Raw genomic sequence first — 22,285 nt, 5'->3', positions numbered from 1 at the left:
TGGGATCACTTATGTTACTATATTCAAAACAGTACAAAAGGAACATTAGCGACACTAGTGGTGAACCAAGAAAACTTAAATATACAATTTACGTGGACAGATTTTTGGCAATTGATACGTTTGAGATCGTTCTCCTTGTCCAGTCCAGTGCTGTCAGATCGTGGGTAAATCTTACCCTCTCCCTGTGCCACTGGGATTGCACACAATGAAAGTTTTCCATGTCCGTGTGTTTGGGATGTCGAGGAAAGCCGAGTGTAACCGAAGTTAGCGGGCACGCCGGAGTGGCACACTATGAAAGCGACTCGTGTCGTCCGAACACACTTCTTTCGACATCCCAAACACACGGACATGGAAAACTTTCATTGTGTGCAATACCAGTGGCACAGGGAGAGGGTAAGATTTACCCACGATCTGACAGCACTGGTCCAGTCTCCATGACCTTGCTCGTACCACGGCATGAGTTTGCTACATTTTCTATTTTGAGGTTAAGTTGCACCATGTTTTTCTTTGACTATGCGCAGGGTCGACAATTTAGATTCTCTTGTTTATCGATTTGAACGCGACATTATTCTTTGATTTATTTCTTATTCATTTTACTTAGAAATTTATATATATATGGGGGGGAATTTTGTTCTTATCGTTTGTGACGTGTAACAACACAACAACATATTATAACAATATTATAATAATAAAATCTTGTAATAATAATTTAATGATTATCTTAGTAATAATAATATAATACAAAAAAAAAATATTTATTTCTAACTAATTAATAATTTATTCGATTAATCTTACGTTGATAAATTTGAATATGATATAAAAGTGTTGAAAATATTTAAACATTCCACGATCAACGTGGTGATGAACAACACAACAAAAGTAGAGTCAAAATCTTTCCCATTTTTATTCGATTTTGTAACATAATAAATGTGTATGAAATACACTTTCGTTCTACGTAAAAGGAAAATAAATGAAACAAAATGAAATAAAAATAAAAAGAAAAATCATATTTACAATTCATCAAATCTAATACGCTTACATAGATTTGTTTTTGTTTTTTTTTTTTATCCTAAAACGCTTCTTATGATACAATTTTTCCTATTTTTACATACTTGTTTAATTTTCTATATATATATACACATTACGATTGAACGCAAAACTTATTGAAAAAAAAAAGAAAAAAATAAAATAAAATAATCACACGGTTATTATTTCATATGTCATAAAATATATTAAGTACATAACAAGGAATGTTTAAAATTTTTCTTTGACTGTACAATCCTTTTCTATATTACTCTCTCATTCATTTTGTATGAAAATTGTTTTTTAAAATTGTATCGAGACGTTGCTTGTTATTTAAAAAATGAAATAAATTATATAATCAATTCTATTTTATCTAAAGAGGAAAGTATTACGGGTATTTAGAAAAATGACAAACCATTTGTCATCTTTTGTATAAACGAACATAATTCCTAAATGACAATTTATAATATAATATTATATATATATATATATATATATATATATATAATTATAATATTACATTACAATGTATATAATAATAATTTATAATTATAATATAAACTTTTTCACAAATTGTTCCAGCCATTTAGTTTTATCGTTCAAAAAAGATAAAACAAATTTTCGCCATTAAATAAAAATAGAAAATACATATATAGATAAGTAAAATATTAGAATTAGATTGTTCAGATAATAAAGACCGTTCGTAGAATATTAAAATATATTACTGAAATAATCAAAATACCAAATTTATCAGGTAACATTGAAAACTAACCCTAGTCAAATATTTATATTGTCTCATTCCAATTTTTATGAGAGATTTGTTGTTGTTGCTTTTTTTTTTCGAGTTTGTATCAGTCATGCTCGTTACTTATTATGGTTTGTACAAATGATATCACTAAAAGATGAGAGATTTCTTTTGTTAATAAAAATTCGTTTTCTTTTTTTTCGCTATAAAACTCCGTGAGCTGATTTTCCCGGGAAGCATTTTGCGATCGTAGAATCAATTGACTTCCATACTTCGGTAAGCTACAAATTATACAAATTAAAACTAATAACACATATATTCATTAAAATTGATTCGAATGATTGATACAATAAGAAGAATAATAATAAAATCCGTTATGGAAATATTATTTGTAATCTTGAAATTATTTTGTTGTTACCTCGAGAATCCATTTAGGGATTGCGTAACGAGTGAAAGAAGAAACAAAAAACACACAAGAGTAAAAAAAAAAAAATTAATAACAATTAATAATAAAAGAAAATGATGAATATGTAAGTAAAGTCTCACCTCTGTGTGTCCTCTAATTTGCACGCTAACGAGACTCTGTAAAACTGATGCAAGTAGTTCCAGGTGTGCGTGCACCAATTGCGTTTCCATGTGCAAACAATGCAAGGAAAAACAATTTCTCAATTCGACGTTAGCAATGACCGATTCCTGGGCTATCATTTTATTTTCCAAATATTCGACTGTATCCGCCTAATTGGAATATATGTAAAACTAAATTAATACAAATAGAAAAATAATAGAAGCGATAGAAATGAAAAGCATTGAATATTGGCCCAATAAGTTTGTGCACTTATCTTTTTTCTAAATAAATCCAAAATGGCCGATACAAATACAGAATATATTTCAAAATAGGTTAGGTTTCGAAATTCGCATAAATTTTTCTGTTACTTACATTAGTCCCACGAATGGCTCCAGTAAATTGTCGTTTTTTTAATGACAACATAGATGACAATGCACGTTGATGATCAGCACTAACACCACGTTCATGTCTTTCGCATAATACTCTATGTGCTACGAGAATATCCAATAAAAAGTTCAGTCTCTCGCATATGATTGTCTCTTCTCTGACTGCTTGTTGCAATGCTTTACTCGATAAAATATTAAATTCTCTGAAAACAACATTATATAACAAAACTTAGTTGTATTTTTAAAATAACAAAGTAACATTATAATTATTGTCTAGAATAAAATGAATGCTCACTTTGAAATAACATGAAAACCTTTTTTTAAATCCTCCCATAACGTGGAACCACCGGTAACCCAAGAACTAGTACCATGTGGTTCACAAGCCAAAGTGTTCAATTGGGTTCCTAATTCTTCCATGTCTACCGAGTAAGTATGAGTTCTAATAGCTAAACAATCAGCTATATTTTTCAAACGTGTTATACCTAATAGTATTACTCTTATCTGATCTCTACTGTTAGCAAATTCGGTAAGAGTTTCGGGTGGTACTAATTCTTTAGCCCTCGATGATAATTCGGATGTTGCAAATTCATCCAATACTCGTCGAAAAACTTCACGTATTTTGTGCTGGGTTTCCTCACCGGCATAAGTTAAAAAGAAATGTAAGATGGGATCTTTGTTGACAACCGGATGACGTGCGATTAATGTCAGAAACCTTAGAAGGGATCTTCTTCGTTCTTCCAAAAACTGTGAATTTGCTGTAATTATAAATTATATTATTCAATTGTTGTAAATATTATAATAATAATAATAATAATATATTGTATAGGATGAGTCATTAATTGTTTTTTGTTATGTAATTAATTGTAAGATGTATAGAGATACTTTGTATATAAAATATATAGTACAATATATTTTGTATATAGAATCTACAGTACAATATACTTTGTATAAAGAATATATAGTACAATATACTTTGTATATACTTTGTATATTGTACTAAGATAGATACTTTGTATTTAGAATATATACTGCACGCAATATACTTTGTATACAGAATATCTAGTACAATATACCTTGTATACAGAATATCTAGTACAATATACTTTGTATATAGAATATATAGTACAATATACTTTGTATTTAGAGTATATAGTATAATATACTTTGTATATAGAATATATAATACAATATACTTTGTATTTAGAATATATACTGCACGTAATATACTTTGTATTTATAATATATACTGCACGCAATATACTTTGTATACAGAATATCTAGTACAATATACTTTGTATATAGAATATATAGTACAATATACTTTGTATTTAAAGCATATAGTATAATATATTTTGTATATAGAATATATAATACAATATACTTTGTATTTAGAATATATACTGCACGCAATATACTTTGTATACAAAATATATAGTACAATATACTTTGTATATAGAATATATAGTACAATATACTTAGTATTTAGAGTATATAGTATAATATACTTTGTATTTAGAATATATACTATACAATATACTTTGTATACAGAATATATAGTACAATATACTTTGTATATTGTACTAAGATAGATACTTTGTATATAGAAAATATATGTTACATAAAATAAAAATATATACACACTTTACCTCCAACCATTTTTTTTGGTGGTAATTTCGGTATCAATCTGTATGGGAACCTTGCTAGAAGAAGTTCGTGTAACGATACAAAATCATTGTATCTTCTACAAACTACCGAATTAAATCTCTGTAAAATAATAAAAATAAATTTAAAGATATTAATATTATAATAATAGTAATATTATATTTAACAATTGAAAGTAACTTTTATGTGAATGAGTTGAATGGGGTTTGTTACCTTGCTCGTAACTTGATATTCCACGTGTTTTAAGAAGATACCTTTCTTCTCTGGTACCAAGTTGACCTCTATCGAATCTAAATTGCATATGTCCGTATATGTGAGATTCAGTTTAGCTGGATTATTACCTCGGTGCAGTCTTTGTGCCAACAACGTGACCTCCGTTAAATCACCAAGAACAGGAACGGGTAATTCTATCGACATTTTGAAAAAAACACATTGTTTTCATTAATTTTCAATAATAAAATAATTTTCTTCTATTTCAGTTAACCCTTAGAGTGCTACGAACGCATATATGCGTTTGTTATTATTAATGTAAAATAAATGTAATGTTTATATTAATTAAATTAAATATATAGAATAGAATTTGTAAGAGAGAGAGAGAGAGAGAGAATTGTGAAAGAAAAATATGAATTTTTGTTTAAAGAATAAACGTCATGTTGAGTGAAAGTTAAGAATATAATTTTAATATACGTATGTACATTGTATTATTTGTATAAAGCAATGCATTTTCCTCTTGTATATTGTTACTTTTCTAAATACGACGTGAAAGATAATCACTATCGTTGTAACCTAGATACTCACGGACTTTCTTGACCTACGGCATAGTGATCACAACTTGCATTTAAACTCTAATACATTGATTTCGTGATACGAAACAAATTTTATAAATCTATCTAAAACAATTAGATCGAACAAAAATCAATAAAACAAACGAAATAAAATTGCATTTTATTATTTATATCAATTTTTTTTTATCAAAGTCGAACATTAGTTTATTAATTTATTATAATTCATTAGACTTTTTTGTTATACTTATATGAGACTTCGTTGATTTTATTATACAAAGTTCATACATGGAATGTGTGTATATTTGTGTGTGTGTGTGTGTGTGTGTTTGTTGAGATAAACCTAAACGGAAATGGTGAGGACTAATTTATGTACGTTGGCATACTTACAGGTTGACTGTAAGGTGTCTTATCTAAGTATTTACCTGTACGATAACATTCTTACATTATATTATACTTTCCAAACTACGTGAGACTTATTCTTTTTTTTTTTTTCTATTTTTTTTTATTCTCAACTTTATTTTAAATTACGTGAAACTTTCTCGTTGTTAAATTGAAATAAAATTAAAATTCAATGAAAAAGTTTGAGAGAGAGAGAGAGAGGGGGGGGTTTGTTATTTCAATTTTGATTTAATTATTTTTATTTTTATTATATAAGAGATAAATTTAATAGATACAAAAAAAAATCACAAAGAGAGATAAAAAGATTTTTGTTTACCTTGAGATTCCGAGTTTTCCAGAAGTTTGTCGCTAGGTTGTTTTCCTTGTTGAGCAAATGCTACGAGAGCAAGACCCTTGTACAATCCACTTCTTGTCAGATAACCCGTCTTACTGTCCACGAGTTCCCATATCTACACAAATTTAAGATATATTATATCTTTTTTATTTTTTTTTATTTCCAAGATATTTTAATCAACTTCGAGAAGTTTCAATAAAAATCAAAATTAAAATGAGAATATTAAAATGAATAAAAATAAATAGAAATAAATCTTAGTATATCTACGTGTTTTCCATATCTGCAAAAAATGCGCCATATTTAATCCCCCCCACCCACGGCCTATCCCATTCCCAAAATATTTTAATAGACTCTAAGTTTGAATAAAAAATAATTAATAATTGAAATATTAATAAAAAAAGGAAAATAATAATAAATAAAAATAAATCTTGTTATCCATGAGTTTCTCGTATCTATAAAAAATGCGGCATATTTAAAAAAAATACGCGCCATATTTAAAAAACATGCGCCATGTTTAGAAAAACATGCGCCATATTTAAAAAAAAACCCCACTCCTCAAGATATTTTAATAGACTCTAAGTTTGAATAGACAATAATAAATAATTAAAATAAAAATAAAGAATAAAAATAAAAATAAAAATAAATCTTGGCATCCACGTGTTTCCCATATTTACAAACATTAACTATATATATATATATGTATATAGTTTGAATAATAAAAAAAAAATATAATTTAAAAACAAAATAAGAAAAGAATATAACCTAAAAATATAAAATTTGTTTAACAAAGAGAATTATTAAACAAGAAAAAAAAAAATAATTAATTCAAACAACAACAACAACACACGGCCACGTGCGATTTGAATTCTGTGTGAACGGTAGCTTAAAGATTAGGCCACAAATGAAAGTAACTGCATTCCGATGATTTTTCCTACCTTGCCGTTCTATTCCCTTCCTCTTACTCCCTTCCCCTCTTTCCCACCCCATTTTCATCCCTTCTTCTTCTTCTTCTTTTTCTTATTCTTATTCTTTTTCTTCACGACACTGACAATTTCTTACATAAAGTTCATAACACTTAAGTATACATACTCTAATTAATTAGTATTGGTTTAAATTAAATGATATATATATATATATATATATATATATATATATATATATATATATATATGTGTGTGATTGTTTTTTTTATTTTTAAACAAACATTTAATTAAACAAATCATACTCGTAATTTTAGTCAATTATTTCAATTCGTTACTTTGATTTTTCTTATTTGTTCTTGAAGAAATGTCATTAAACCTTAATCGTCAATCAAGTTCATCGCCAGAAGTATACCCCCACCCTTTCCGCTCCCCTCCCCACCCCGCAATACCCCCACTACTTTAGAATATAAATAGATTATCTTAGTCTTATGACGTGCATGAAGATGAAGTAAGTATTCATTAATTTCTTTTATCTATTTTACATTTTATCTTACAGATAAATGTTAAAATAAAAAACAAAGACAAATTACAAATCCATTTTCAATCGTTTATAAATCAAATTAGAAATTTAATTTAATTAATAATATTAATTATAAATTTTCTACGTTGATTTATTTAATAATATTATTTTAATTATATTGTAATAATATTATTTTAATTACATATATTGGGATCTTTGGCAGAGGCGTGGCGTAGCAATTCGACCTATCTACTCTAATTTTGAATTTAACCACCAGGTAGCGTATTCAAGTTCTAGAGATCCCACGTGGAGTAACAATTCGACTTATGTACTCTAATTTTGAATTTAGCCACCAGATAGCGTATTCAATTGCTAGAGATCCTACAGATGGCTTGTAGAAAAAAAAATGGCGGAAACAATATGATACACCTGTTGCATTAAAATCTGATAAAATTTATGAAAAATTATCATTATTATTAATATATTATAATTAATTATTGTTATAAGAAAACAAAAAAAAAAAATACAACGAGATTAATTAAACACAAATAAAGTGGAATTTGAAATTAAATTAAATTCTAAAACGTTTTTTTTTTTTGTGTGAAAGTGATCTTAAAAAAAGTCAACACAATTACTTTTTTTTTTTTTTGCAAATTATATTCTCCCAAAATTAATTTTATTATTAAATCAACCAGATGATTAGAATTGTTCTAAAATTATATATTAATTTTGTATTTATTTATTTCTCGTTGAAAGTCATTGAAAATAACAAATTTTATTGACCATGGAAATTATTTTGTGTTGCAATCTTTTGATATAATTGACTCATTTGAGTTTAATTTAAATAAAAAAATAAAAAAAAACAAAAATAAAAGAGGGGAAAAAAACGTGAATGATAAGATTCGTCACATCGTGTTTTAAAATAACTGCAATTTTGTTATGATAAAGAAAATTGTTTTCAGAGAAAGAGAAAGACAAATCAAATGACAAGATTCATTTGTAAGATTTATCTCACGTATTTTAATAATATGTCCGTGTCGTTCGTAGCATGGTACGCACATAATTTCATCGACATGATCCTATATATATATATATATATATATATATATATATATATATATATATATATATATATATATATACATAACTATAGTAATACACGTTATGTATAATCATTTATCTCATTGCAAATCATGATACATATATATATATATATATATATATATATATATATATATAATAAAAATAAAATATCACGTTATATATATAACAGGTATTTTATTTTATTCTTAATAAAAATAATATAAAATAAAATAAAATAAAATAAAATAAAATAAAATAAAATAAAATAAAATAAAATAAAATAAAATAAAATTAAAAAAAGAAATTGTATCCTTCTATCATTTTTATTTTATTTTATTTTTTTTTTTAATTTAGATCTCAAGGATATTTCAAAGTGAATTATCATGATGAATAAAAAGATAATTTTTTGTTAACAATCGTTGTGTCACGAATACGATTTGATTCACGTAATTTTACAGTCACTGTAACTAAGACGAGAATAATATTTTTAAACTTTGTTAATATATTTTATTTTAATATAAAATAAAATATGTAATATTGTTAAATATATTATTTACATAAAATAAAATATTTAATATTGTTATAATTATTATTTAATAATATTAATATAAATTGTTATAATTATTATTTAATATTATTTATATAAAATAAAATATATTAAAATATTTTATAAATAATATAAATATATCGATCTTCTTTTTTAGTATTCAAATTATTAACTAAAATATTAATAAAATATTATTTTTTTGAATTTTTTTTTTATTTATTTTATTGTAATACTAAATTGGTCAAAACTTTTTAAACAAGTTTAACAACATTTATTTTACGAAACTATTAAAAATTAATTAATTGTTTAAATCATTTTATAAACAAAAAATTAGGATAAAGTATTTAATAATATAATATAATATATAATTATTATAGTATAATTAATTTTAATTTAATAATTAATTTGTACAATTTACATAAATACTTTTATCTCACCCAGTATATAATTCTCTTTTTTATTCTATTACATTGAAACGATGTAATAAATTATTTAGAATTTACGTGAATACTTTTGTCTCACCCAGTATATGAAATTCTCTTTTTTTATTCTATTACATTGAAACGATGTAATCAATTATTTTCGCGAAAGTTTGTTTTGACGTATCCATTTAAACTCACAAAACATTTTATATTGTTCGCACCTATTTTTAAAATATACATACTTTATATATATATATATACATATATATGTTATATACACTTTTAACACGGAAGAGAACGATCAAACGATTTCACCTAATCGGAAGGTAGAACGCAGGGTGATTTTAACATGTTACATGATTCATTGTGAAAAAATCAATGTAAATTTAATTTAAATTTCATTCTTTTTATTTTATAATCAATCATCACAATATTTGATTACACACGGTAGAATAGAAACCTTCAAAGAAAACCAAGCTTCGAGACGTGAATATATCGAAATAATTGAATTGTAATACAGTGCCATCTATTGAAAACAACTTACAGAATCTAGATAACCTTTAAATAAAAAATCTTTAAATTAGTAATAAAAAATAATAATAATAATAAAAAAATTGCCATAAAAATTGTGCTATGTGCTAAGTTGAATTAAATCACGTGAAATAAAATTCATTTCATGAAAATAAATTGAGTAGTTTTGGAATTATTAGCGGACAAACATATTGTGACACTGAATTTTTATATAGAATTAAATTATATATATTGAATTTAATTAATTAATTAATTATTTTTGTTTTGCATCGGTTTCACACGTTCTTCCGTTTCACGATTTTCAAATCACCCTGATTCTAAAGAAATTTTCACTTCAAAAAAAAAAAGAAAATAGAAAATTGTTCTTTTGATTTTAATAAATTTAACAATTGAACATAGAAATAGATTCACCCTCATATTTATGACAGCAACTATAAGGACAATTACGTGACACGATGATATTTTATGAATGACCCTGTGTGTGCATTCGCTATAATAATCTTTTACTATTATAAAAGGGGCGTTTATGTGTATTATCATTGACGGGCGTGTTTTAAACGATAAGTTTACTTCTTCGTCGATATACCATTACATAAAAAAAAAGACAAAAAAAAATACTATTTCAATTATGTCTTTATTTTCCTCCCCTAAAACCCATATACTCTCTCTCTCTCTCTCTCTCTTTTTATTTTTACGAGTTTAATTAAAACAATTTTTTAAATATCAAATTATTATTATTTAGTTTATCATTAATAAGATTGTTTTATGAATTTATTAAAATGTATATTAATCAATTGTAATAGTTGTTATCTTATCTTAATATATGTATAAATTACGTGTTACGTTGTTTGTCCGCAATAGACTCCTAAACTACTGAACTAATTTTAATAAAATTTTCCACACTGTGTGCAGTTTCATCCAATTTGAAAGATAGGATATCTTAATTTATATAAATTACGTGTCACGTTGTTTGTCCGCAATGGACTCCTAAACTACCAAACCAATTTTAATCAAATTTTCCACACTGTGTGCAGTTTCATCCAACTTGAAAGATAGAATAGTTTATATCTCAATTTATCATCGCAATATTATTTTATTTATTAATAAAGAGTCATGATTATCTCTATTAGTTCGATAAGATTCTAACAGACGGCGGTATAAGGTAATTCGTTGACTGAATTGAGTAATTTAATATAATATATATAAATATAGTATTATATTCTCTTACCTGACTGAGAATTGAGCTGCTCAGTTGAGACTTCACGAGAAGAGATTTAAAAACTTCACGTTCGACGTTTCCACATGTTGGTGAACAAATCTTCTCGTAAACTTCTCTGTAGAATGGTGGTATCGAACCTAAATCATGTTTTCAAAAAAAAACAAAAAATAATATTATTCAATTTCAATGTATGATATTAGTTCATGCAATTTAAAAACAGAATATATATATATGTGTGTGTATTCTGTTATTCATAAATATAAAACAGATTCGTCCTCGAGTATCCCTCGTCCTGTTTACTACGTTAGAAAACCGGTCTATGAGGATCAAATAATCGATGGGAAGACAATAAATATGGCGTAGGAGCCTATTGGGAAAAACCTGTTTTTTTTTTTTTCTTGATAACCAACCATCACCATACACACTACCATACTATGCAACTTTGAGGAATTGTTTATATCAATTCAATCTTATCAATCTTATCAATTTTGTATATTTATTAATATTAATATTAATATTAGAATAGAAATTGAATTAAATGTATTTTTGAATAATATTCTCTTCAAGGTCACACACAGATATACATATAATACATGTACTTTGAAGAATCTGTGAGATGATATTATACAGGTGTGTGATAATATTTTAATTAAATAAAAAAAATTAAATTTATTTTGGATGATGTGTACTCTTATTTTTTTTTTTATTATTATTTTATATTAAGGAATATAAAATAATTTATATTGTAAAATAATTATTATTTAATTAAATAATTTTTATTATATTGAATATAATTTTTTTTGTATTATTTTATTAATTAATTTTTATTATATTGAATATAATTTTTGTTCTTTACTATTTAATATTAACGAATATAAAATAATGTATATTTAAAAATAATTATTATTATATTAAAAATAAAATTGTTCTTTTCTTTTTATACATATACCAACTTTTACATACTATAAAATAAATAATATTTAAAAATAATAATTACATTATTTTAATTAATTCTTATTATATTAAAAATACTTGTTATTCTTTTTTTTTATACAATATTTCAATTTAATAAAAAAAAATCACGTTATATTATATTTTATATTTGTATTAGTATTAAATCATTGATATACATAGTTATATGTAATAACAGCTGTAAAATCCAAGATAACGTAGTGATGTAAATATACATTAATCAAACATTTAATTGAAATTGTTTATAAAGAAAATGTTTCTCTCTTTTTGTTTTTTTTTGTTTTACAAAAATCTACATTTTTTCTTCTTCAGAATGAAAATGAAAAATTTGAGTGAAAATTACAAAAAAAAAAAAAAAAAATTCATGTAAACGAAACAAGATTGAAAATTACTTCCATGAAAAACCAGTTTTTAAAAAGTATCATACACACGTGCTTTGTAGTGGTATATTAAAGAGTATGTCTGTGTGTGATTATGATAATGAAAAAAAATAAGATAGAGTCTGTCTCTCCTCTCTCGCAAAAATATTTGTTTGAATAAAATGAGGTCGTCGTCGTCGTCGTTGTCGTCGTCGTTAAATGGGAAAGTTTTGAGAAACCTCTGTTTTATATCATTAATTTATTCCTTTTCTTTTCTTTTCTTTTTTTATATTTTATTTCGTTTTATTGTTTTCTTTTATTTATCATCAATTTATTCGTTTCAATATCAACTGAACAAATTTCGAAAGAGTTTATGATAAAAAAAATCATTTCTATTTGTAGTATTATATATATATATATATAACGTGCATCATCATCATTCAAATCAGTGAATTTATTTTATATGAAATTATTTATGCAAATAAGTTTATTTTTAAAATAGGATAATATGGATAATTTGAAATGTTATTTTTTTATTTTCATTTTTAAAATATTTTTTTAATGTTTTTTTTTTTTTTTTTTTCTTTGAAATTAAAATTCAAACACATTAGAGATTAAAAATATATTTCAAAATTTTTTTTATAATTTTTGATAAATATTATTTTTTTTTGTAGATATTTAACATCCAATAGAATCATAAATAAATTATTCAATGTATTATTATTATAATTAAATAATTTCATTCAATTATTTATATATATATATATATTTTTTTATAATAATAAATATTTAAAAATATACATTTGTATATAATTTAAATAAATATTTGTTATACATTATTTTTATAATTATTCATCATTTATTATATGAATGAAAGTTAAATTAACACGAAATTATCAATGACGCGTATAAATGGAGAATATTATTTTGTTTTTTTAATTATTTATTATAAATTCAATCTAATAGACACAATAAATAAATGATTAAATGTAATATTATTATAGTTAAATAATATAATTCAAATAAAATGTATCATGGAGACCGAGAAGTAATGGTGGTTACTACGCATGTCAAATTATTACTGATATTTTAAATATCAAAAAACTGATTAATATTTTTTATGATTACGATATTAAAAATTTTGCATTCCAAATAGAAAAAGATTAATTAATTAATTTAATTATTGTATAATAATAAAAAATTGTTTGACAAATTTATTCGTTTGAATTTTGAGGTTAAAAAGTGACATTACTTTCTGGTCCACCTAATATATATATATATATATATATATATATATATATATAATAAATAAAAATAAACACAAATTTATATATCAATCTACCAACATTAATAAATAATTATACGTTATAAATAATTATAATAATAAATAATTACGAGTGAAAGTTAAATTAACACGAAATTATCAATGACGCGTATAAATGGAGAATATTATTTTGTTTTTTAATTATTTATTATAAATTCAATCTAATAGACATAATAAATAAATGATTAGATGTAATATTATTATAGTTATATAATTTCATTCAAATAAAATGTATCATGGAGACCGAAAAGTAATGGTGGCTACTACGCATGTCAAATTATTTCTAATATTTTAAATATCAAAAAACTGATTAATGATTTTTATCATTATGATATTAAAAATTTTGCATTTCATATAGAAAAATGTTAATTAATTAATTTAATTAATAAATTTAATTATTGTATAATAATAAAAACTTTTGTTTGACAAATTTATTCGTTTGAATTTTGAGGTTAAAAAGCAACATTACTTTCTGGTCCACCTAATATATATATAATAAATAAAAATAAACACAAATTTATTTATCAATCTATCAACATTAATAAATAATTACGAGTGAAAGTTAAACTAACACGAAATTATCAATGACGCGTACAAATGTAGAAATATTATTTTGTTTTTTCTTTTTATTTTTTATTTCAATTTATTACGAACGTCTTTTCCGTGTTTGAATATAATTTCTAATAAAACGTCCAAAGTAAAAGTTGTGATGTATCATTTATATGTTCATTTTAAAAGACGTAATACACTTTCCTCAATAAATTTAAAAATAAAAAATAAAACAAAATTAAACAAAAAAAAAAACAACAACAACAACAACAAATGTGATATCAAATGTAGAAACAAGTGCAAAGTTTGATAAAATGAATATTATTCTTATTTAACGTTTCTTTTTTTTGTTTATCTCAACAGAAAGAGAAATATTAAAAAACAAATAATAATAATAATAATAATAATAACCGTTAGTTCTTTTTTATTTTTTGTACGACATTTTTTATTATTATTCTCATCTAACGTGTGGCTCGTTATAATTTAGGCCGTTATTCGTATAACTTTCACGTTTCTTTATAACGGATCACATTCATGAATATCCAGTACGAAGAATAAGAAGAAAAATTCCCCACCCCTCGTACATTATTTTCCAAATTATTTTTTGAATTTGACTAACTTCGTCCATGATTGAAACAAAAAAAAAAAAAAAACCAACAAACTAAACACAAACTATTCTTATATCATAAATTACAATTGTTTCGTACGATCACATTTGATTCAAGTAGTGTGTTCGAATAATTCAAATTATTGAGATTCTTTTGTCTAATATTAAAATTCTTTTTTTTTATCAAATTATGCAAAAAAAAAAAAAACCTATCACGTTTGTCAAACATAAATTACGATAAATTTTATTATCATTTCTTTAAAGGTAAACATAAAAAAAACAATGAAGTTTTATTTAAACATTCCAAGAATTTTAGTGTGATAACGTTTACACTTAAATTCCTAGTAACTTATCTAGTAAAAATCTAGAAATCATTTGAATTGTTAAAAACAAAACAAAACAAAAAAAACAAAAAAACCAATACATTCTTGATGTAAATATCAGACACGTAATAAAATGCATATAAACATGCATCGTAGAAATTATCTCAATTTTTATAGACAAATATTTTATCTAAATTTCAAACTAAACAGAATTAAAGAGAGAGAGAGAGAAAAAAGAAGATAGAATTAGGATTAGGCATTAGGATGACTAATTGATGACATTTAATAGACCACTTTAAACCAGTTTTCAACGAACTTCCGCAAACGTACGTAAAATTACGTTACTCCGAATGAATAGAGTATCATTTTCCAGTAATTTCTAATTACGAATAAAAATTCCTACTATTACAATTTAACATTCATTTAACATTTTACTACATAACCAAAAAAAAAAGAAAGACAGAAAAAAAGGTAACATTAACATTACATTTCGATTATTTATCAAATCAATTTGAAAAGAAACAATAAAAACCCAAATTATTGACAGATCATTCTCTCTTAATATTGTTTTATAATTTAATTGAAACATTTGCAACTACATGTATGTTTAAAATATTCGTACAAAAAAAAAACAAAAAAAAGAACAGAAACAATTAAATGTAATAATTCAAATGAAAAAAAAAAAAAAAATAAAAAATAAAAATAAACGAGTAAGAGAAAGAGAGAAAATCTGTAGAAAAAAAAAATTTGATCGTTTACCGAACGACAGATCGGTTGACGCCATGTTGGATCTCACTGGTAGATCATCCGGGAAGCCGATCGAAACGATTCCTTTATGTCCTTCTCACGCTATTATTTTTTCTTATTTATTATTTAGGTTAGAATATTGTTTTTTTTAACTTGTTATACACACGTGAATAATCGTCGATACTTGTAAACACTCGTGTCGCTTTGCACGAATATCACCACCACCCCGGGCGTTAAAATATTTCGAATAATCGAGATCTCGATAATGATAAAAACTATTAACACCGTTCGCCATTGCCGTATGGCGCTGAACTGAGGGGACCAATACGAATTTGACCGACGCGAGTGTTCCTCATTTCTCCCGCCACTCGGGCGAACTCTTGTGGCGGGCGCACGAACTATATCGACCAATCAAATACTACCGCGCCAATTATCTATATCGACACGAATATTCAAATGAGAATATTCGAAATTTTATTGTTTTTGATCATTTTTTTTAAATAGTTTTTATTATATTCGACTAGAAATCATTAGTTTAATTATTATACTTATAAAATATATTATTTTTTGTTCATTATATACATATACTACGTTGTCAAATATTCGTGTGTATATAAAATATTTATCATCATCTTATATTCTAATTTACGATAAATATATACACGTGTGAAAATCTATCGAAAATTTTGGTTATATTAAAAAATATCTTGCGTTGATCGATTTTTTACCAACATTTCGATAAATCTAATTATCTGAATATATACACACACACACAAAATATATTTATACATTAAAAATAATTAAAAAGTTATTTCAACTTTCATCTAAATCTCCCAAAGGGAATGGTTTAGGTGGTGGTCGTTCTAATTGAAATTTTTCTAATTCTTTTAATACTTCCGCAGATTTGTCATTATTAATGGATTTTATAAAACGAATCTTTTCAGCAATCTCTTGTTGTATTATAGGTCGATATTTTTTACCTAAACCAAGGCATTCCATGTCGTTCAAGAATTCTATTCTCTCACGAATTCCATCAATAACTGTAATAGAAAGAAAAAAAAAAAAAGGAATTTATTGACAAATAGAAAAAATAGAGAGGAAAATAAAAGAAATAAAATGTTACCGTATTCAAAATTATCTTCCTGATTTGATCGTGGTTCTCTTTTTGCTCTGTGAAGAATTTTCGGTCCATGAGGTGTTTCTGGCATATCTTTTCCATAAGCCATTAAACAAGCCAAATGACGTTTCTGTTTTTCCTTGTTAGCTACGAACAAAAATATACAATGTTACAATTTATATTAATTTAAAAAAAATATATTTAAAATACTTACGTAAGGGTGCAGTTCGACGATATTGTTCCCTTTCGTATGCACCACTGCCAAGTATCATACTCTGCGAACGTTTCTTCCAAAGACTTGGAAATACCACCTACGAAACAATATTGTGTATATATTTGTGTGAAATGAAAAAATTACAGAAAAAAGAATCATTCAAACGTTTACCTGAGGTTCTTTAGATTTTGTTGTATCTCCTATAGATTTATGGGGTGGTGGTAGAGATTCTCCTTTGTCGATGGCATTTTGAATAATTTTTCTTTGACTCATGCCAACTTTAGATTCTTCCATTAAAACTAATAAGAAAAATATATATAATTAAATAATTAAAATATATTTAAAAATAAAGATAAGAATATTTATATATTAGAATAGTAAACAGAAAATAATTATAATTAATGATTGATTATTAATAAAATTATTAATTTTATACACTCGAGAGAGGTTATTATCGAATAATAAAAAATTGTTAAATATATAAACACAACCAATTAATATAATAAATTAAAAAAAAAAATGATTGTTCAATTGACTACTCACGTTTGATTAAATTCTTCGTTTCCTCGCTGTATTTTGCTCTAGGTGGATTATGAAATGCACCAACACCCATACCAACTTTTTGATAATTTCGTTCCATTTCAAATATTTCAATTTAAATAACCCCAATAGAAAAAAAATTGTAATTTCTACTAACGTTTAGAAAAAAATGTACAAACAAATTCGCGTTAGAAAAAGCCGCTACGATAAAACTTTCATATCATCGAGGTGAGATCAAACGAATGACATAAACGCGTGTCACGTTTCTATGGTTACATCAACCCCTTCCATCCCTTCTTCACCCATTCGATGATTCAACTTGATCGAACTAACTTTTCGATCAATTTTAACACCCAATATCAAAATGAGTTTTACAATTTTATCAGCTCTATTATACACAGTGAACCAAATGTTATTAGTTTACAAAACACATTCAACATGTCGATGATTTTAAATAAAAATTACTACGTAATTTACATATTGAAATTAAAATGAGAAATGTTAGCAATTATTTACTAACAAATACAAATATAAATTGTCTATTTTTTTATACACACAAATAGTAAATGTATTTTTAATTAAATTAATACTTTATATAATTATTAATAATTAAAATAAATACAAGGCAAAGTTGAAAAGTTTCGAACCTTAATAAACAAGATTTTTAGATTTTTATTAATAAAAAAAAAAAAAAAAAAAACAAAAAAAGAATTTAAGTTCGATTCGAAAACATTTCAACCACAATTCTCGTCTACCATTTTCTATAATATAATATAATATAATATAATAATAAATATTTTTTGATATATATATATACCTAAATTTAATATAATTTATTTCAAATGCATTCCAATTCAATTTGATTCCTTCTAATAAACCCATAATTCAGTTCCCATATGGTGTTATCATTCCTCCAACTAACCACATCCCTTTAATAACATAAAACTACAATATCGTTTCATAATTTAACATTTATAAAATAAATTGCTCCTATCATACTTTAAAATGTTATACATATATATATAAGTGTAGATACAAGGAAAGAATGAATGAATATGTTGGTGGTCGATTGTAACAAGAAATGCAGCAACAGCAGCAGCAGCAGCAGCAGCAGCTTACGAAGGAGATGCAGTGTTTCTGATGCGTCTGCGCGTAGAAAAAAAAGAAAAAAAAAAGAAAAAGGTTTGAGAAAATTGAACAAGCAAGTGAACAAGCAAGGTAGTATCATCAGTAATAGTATCAGTATGATCAGTATAGAGACACAGAGGGCCAAAGAGGAATTGTTACCCTAAAGATAAGGGAAACTTCCTATAGTTACACTCCTGGCCATTTCCTCTTCTCTTCTTCTCTACTCTTCCTCCTAAACTAAGTCCGCCCTCCTACGGACGAGCCAAAAGAAAATTGCGTTTTCCTTTAATCGGTATTAACAGCAACAGCAACATTCAAACAGTTTAAGAACCTTAACTCGATGAACACTTTGTTGAAATTTAATATTCACTTAAAAAACGAAACATATCTGAACAAATACAAATCTTTATATCATTATCATTAATATTATCTTTATCATCATCATCATCATCATCATCATCATCATCATTATCATCATCAGTGTTAAAATTGTCAATTAAAACGTAACAATATCTATTTTCTTCATTTGTTATCTACTAAAGTGTATTAAGAATTGTCATCGAGTTGTCGAATGTTTTGTTTTCGTGTCATAATACTGTGGAAAGTTTATTGATTCTCTTTCACCTGGTGGAAACTAGCAATCAAATTGAAAGCTCACCTATTAACTGATTCATATTTTTTTCGAATATACATAATAATAATAATATTTTAATTATTAAAAGGTAAGTTTTGTTGAGATACATATTTGACAATGTTTTTTTGTTTATCTTAAATGTAATTTTGCAATTTTTACAATTTGTTTATTCTTTTTTTTTTTAATCATTTTATTTTCTCTCGCTATATTTATATTATGAATATTTAAAGATAAAAATAAATAACATTGGCTTGATCTTTAAATAAACAATACACATCGATACAAATTTCAATAAAAATAAATTCATAATAATAATAATAATTAATATTTTTATTAAATAGGGATTGATTAAATTAAATTGAGTCAAGATGAAGGTAGGACTATTGAAAAATTGTTTATGTTACTTCAGTCTCCGTCAAGGTACCATATTAATTGCAGTAATGCAATTGGTGAGTTAAAAAAAATATTTAAAAAAAATATCGAAAAAGAATGTTTCTAATTATTATTATATTTTTAGTTTATGTCCGGATTTATTATTGATTTTTTCGTCCTGGCATTGGCACATGCTATGGGAATTCAAGAAATGGTGGTGAGAGATACCGAGGATGCACTCGAGAGGGAAGCTTTGGAGGATATATCCTCCAATTATCTTAACACTAAAAAAATGGACATGGCTCACCACAATGCTACTGGTAAAAATTAACAAAAATAATTTAAAAATAAAAATTATGATAATTATACCTATATATATATATATTTAATAATATCATTATCATCAATAATATCATTAATTTTATCAATAAAATAATAATGATATATTATTATTAAATATTATTTAAATATTTTTTCAAACAATATAATATCTAATTATTAATTATTTATCTTCAGAGACCATTTATTCTATTTATTGTGGATTGGTTATCACTGTGATACACTTTATGACTTCAATTCTATTACTTTATGGTGCATTAAAGGTATAATTAATAATACAAATTAATTCAATATATTTTGTCTCTTATATAATTGTACTAATGGTTTAATAATTTATTTAAAAAAAAAAAAAAAGAAATATATATATATATATATATATATATTGTTTGAATTGTATTTGTAGAACAAACGTCATTTTATGGCACCTTGGATGATGGTAATGATGACGACAATATCAGCATTTACAATATCCTTGTTCCTGGTTGAACAGGATTGTCCATTCATTGCTATTCTCGGTGGCAAAGCAGACATTTGTGAACGTATGTGTTTAAATGATCAATTAATTAATTGTAATTATTTTATTCATTTATATTATTATTAATAATGAATCATTTGTTTCGTTTGATTTTCATTAGGTGTAATCGTGTTGTTATTTGTTATCACGAGTTCCTATTTATGGTTCGTCGTGTATAGTACGTACAAGAGTCTTGAAATAAAAAAAGGATTGACTCATGAAGTACACAGTGTCAACAAGAAAGATCCATTACCAATTGCAGAAGGTTCAAAATCGTTTCATGTGGCAGCTAATAAACCTTATGAGGTTTAAAATTGTTTTCTTTTACAAAAAAGAAAATAAAGAATAAGTAATACAATCGAACAAAAATAAAAGCACACACATACACACACACACATACATGCGTATACACATACATATATAGATACACAAATACTAATACAAATACAAATACGTGCAACGAGAAACAACAAATTCTGTCGAAGGATTGAACCTCGCATCGAAAAAAAAACAAAAAAAAAAAACTAAAATACGAAATTAATTTTCATCATCGAATAAAAAGACGGGTGTTTGTTTATCTGTTTTTTTTTTCTTGGGTCTCACCCGATAGATATAAATATATATATGTGAGAATTATAATTGCATTTTACAATCAGCTTAAGATTTCTAAGCCTACGCACAATTCTCGTTAACAATTTTCGATGATAAGAGAACAAAAATATGATCAAAAATCGGACATTTCCATGAGGAATTATTTATAATAAATTGATGGTAAACATTATTATTATTATTATTATTATTATTATTATTATTAAATAAAATTGTTAACGAACAATTTTGAATTAATTGCATTACAAATATGACAAATATAAAATTATGCAAAAATATTCTTGCAACTCGTTGCATACAAACGCGTTGCTCATTTTCTGTTTTTTTTTTTTTTCGTACGTAAGAGTCGATTAAACAAAAAGAGAAGAAGAAAAAAAGAAACCAGTAAAAAGCAAAGAATTAAAAATAAAAATGAACAATTTCAACGTTTCTTCTATTTCGTGTCCGAATCCATGCTTTGTACAGTCCTTGGGGAAATTACTCTATTTCTCTATCGATTTAACAAAATTGTACATTAGTCAGATTAATATGTTTTAAGTAAGATAAAACAAAAAAGAAGAGAATAAAACAAATACATACATACATACATACATACATACATACATACATACATACATACATACATACATATATCTGTATCTTATACACGTATGTGCAAGCAAGCAGGAGGACGAATTCATTTTAATCGCTTTGATCGTATATATACACTTACACATTAAAAAAAGAACGTATACGCATACGAGTGTTCGAGTTTCAAATCAAAGTGATGATGATTTAGTAAACAAAGGATTTC

The 22,285-nt window shown here is 24.8% G+C and overlaps 3 protein-coding genes across 4 annotated transcripts; 1 reads left to right on the top strand and 2 right to left on the bottom strand.

The window, feature by feature from the left end:
• Positions 1-986: 986 nt before the first annotated feature.
• On the bottom strand, positions 987-16,332 carry LOC107069445 (sorting nexin-8). 2 transcript variants are annotated; one of them, XM_089179259.1, is made up of 9 exons: positions 16,038-16,332; positions 11,154-11,281; positions 5,882-6,014; positions 4,595-4,788; positions 4,366-4,483; positions 3,015-3,474; positions 2,706-2,922; positions 2,187-2,503; positions 987-2,049 (listed from the first exon to the last, which is right to left on the bottom strand). In XM_089179259.1, the coding sequence occupies exons 1-9, from the start codon at positions 16,060-16,062 to the stop codon at positions 1,875-1,877; spliced, it is 1,767 nt and encodes a 588-aa protein (XP_089035385.1). In that variant the 5' UTR covers positions 16,063-16,332; the 3' UTR covers positions 987-1,874. The 2 variants fall into 2 exon arrangements, with proteins under 2 accessions (XP_089035385.1, XP_015182254.1); XM_015326768.2 differs by having other exon boundaries at positions 2,315-2,503; positions 16,038-16,330.
• A 179-nt stretch (positions 16,333-16,511) lies between these two features.
• LOC107069447 (UPF0193 protein EVG1 homolog) lies at positions 16,512-18,439 on the bottom strand. Its single transcript, XM_015326772.2, has 5 exons — positions 17,900-18,439; positions 17,528-17,655; positions 17,357-17,453; positions 17,149-17,289; positions 16,512-17,065 (listed from the first exon to the last, which is right to left on the bottom strand). Exons 1-5 carry the CDS (start codon positions 17,994-17,996, stop codon positions 16,839-16,841), a joined length of 690 nt encoding a protein of 229 aa, XP_015182258.1. The 5' UTR covers positions 17,997-18,439; the 3' UTR covers positions 16,512-16,838.
• Positions 18,440-19,133: 694 nt separating this feature from the next.
• Positions 19,134-21,694, top strand: LOC107069464 (uncharacterized). The gene is made up of 6 exons (XM_015326795.2): positions 19,134-19,746; positions 20,000-20,107; positions 20,176-20,350; positions 20,547-20,632; positions 20,773-20,908; positions 21,005-21,694. Exons 2-6 carry the CDS (start codon positions 20,027-20,029, stop codon positions 21,193-21,195), a joined length of 669 nt encoding a protein of 222 aa, XP_015182281.1. The 5' UTR covers positions 19,134-19,746; positions 20,000-20,026; the 3' UTR covers positions 21,196-21,694.
• The last annotated feature ends 591 nt before the right edge of the window (positions 21,695-22,285 follow it).

This window comes from Polistes dominula, unplaced genomic scaffold (assembly GCF_049000335.1).
Source record: "Polistes dominula isolate Pdom_NZ unplaced genomic scaffold, Pdom_raw_medaka contig_37, whole genome shotgun sequence".
Classification (NCBI taxonomy): domain Eukaryota; kingdom Metazoa; phylum Arthropoda; class Insecta; order Hymenoptera; family Vespidae; genus Polistes; species Polistes dominula.
This window is presented reverse-complemented; position numbering and strand designations above follow the sequence as displayed.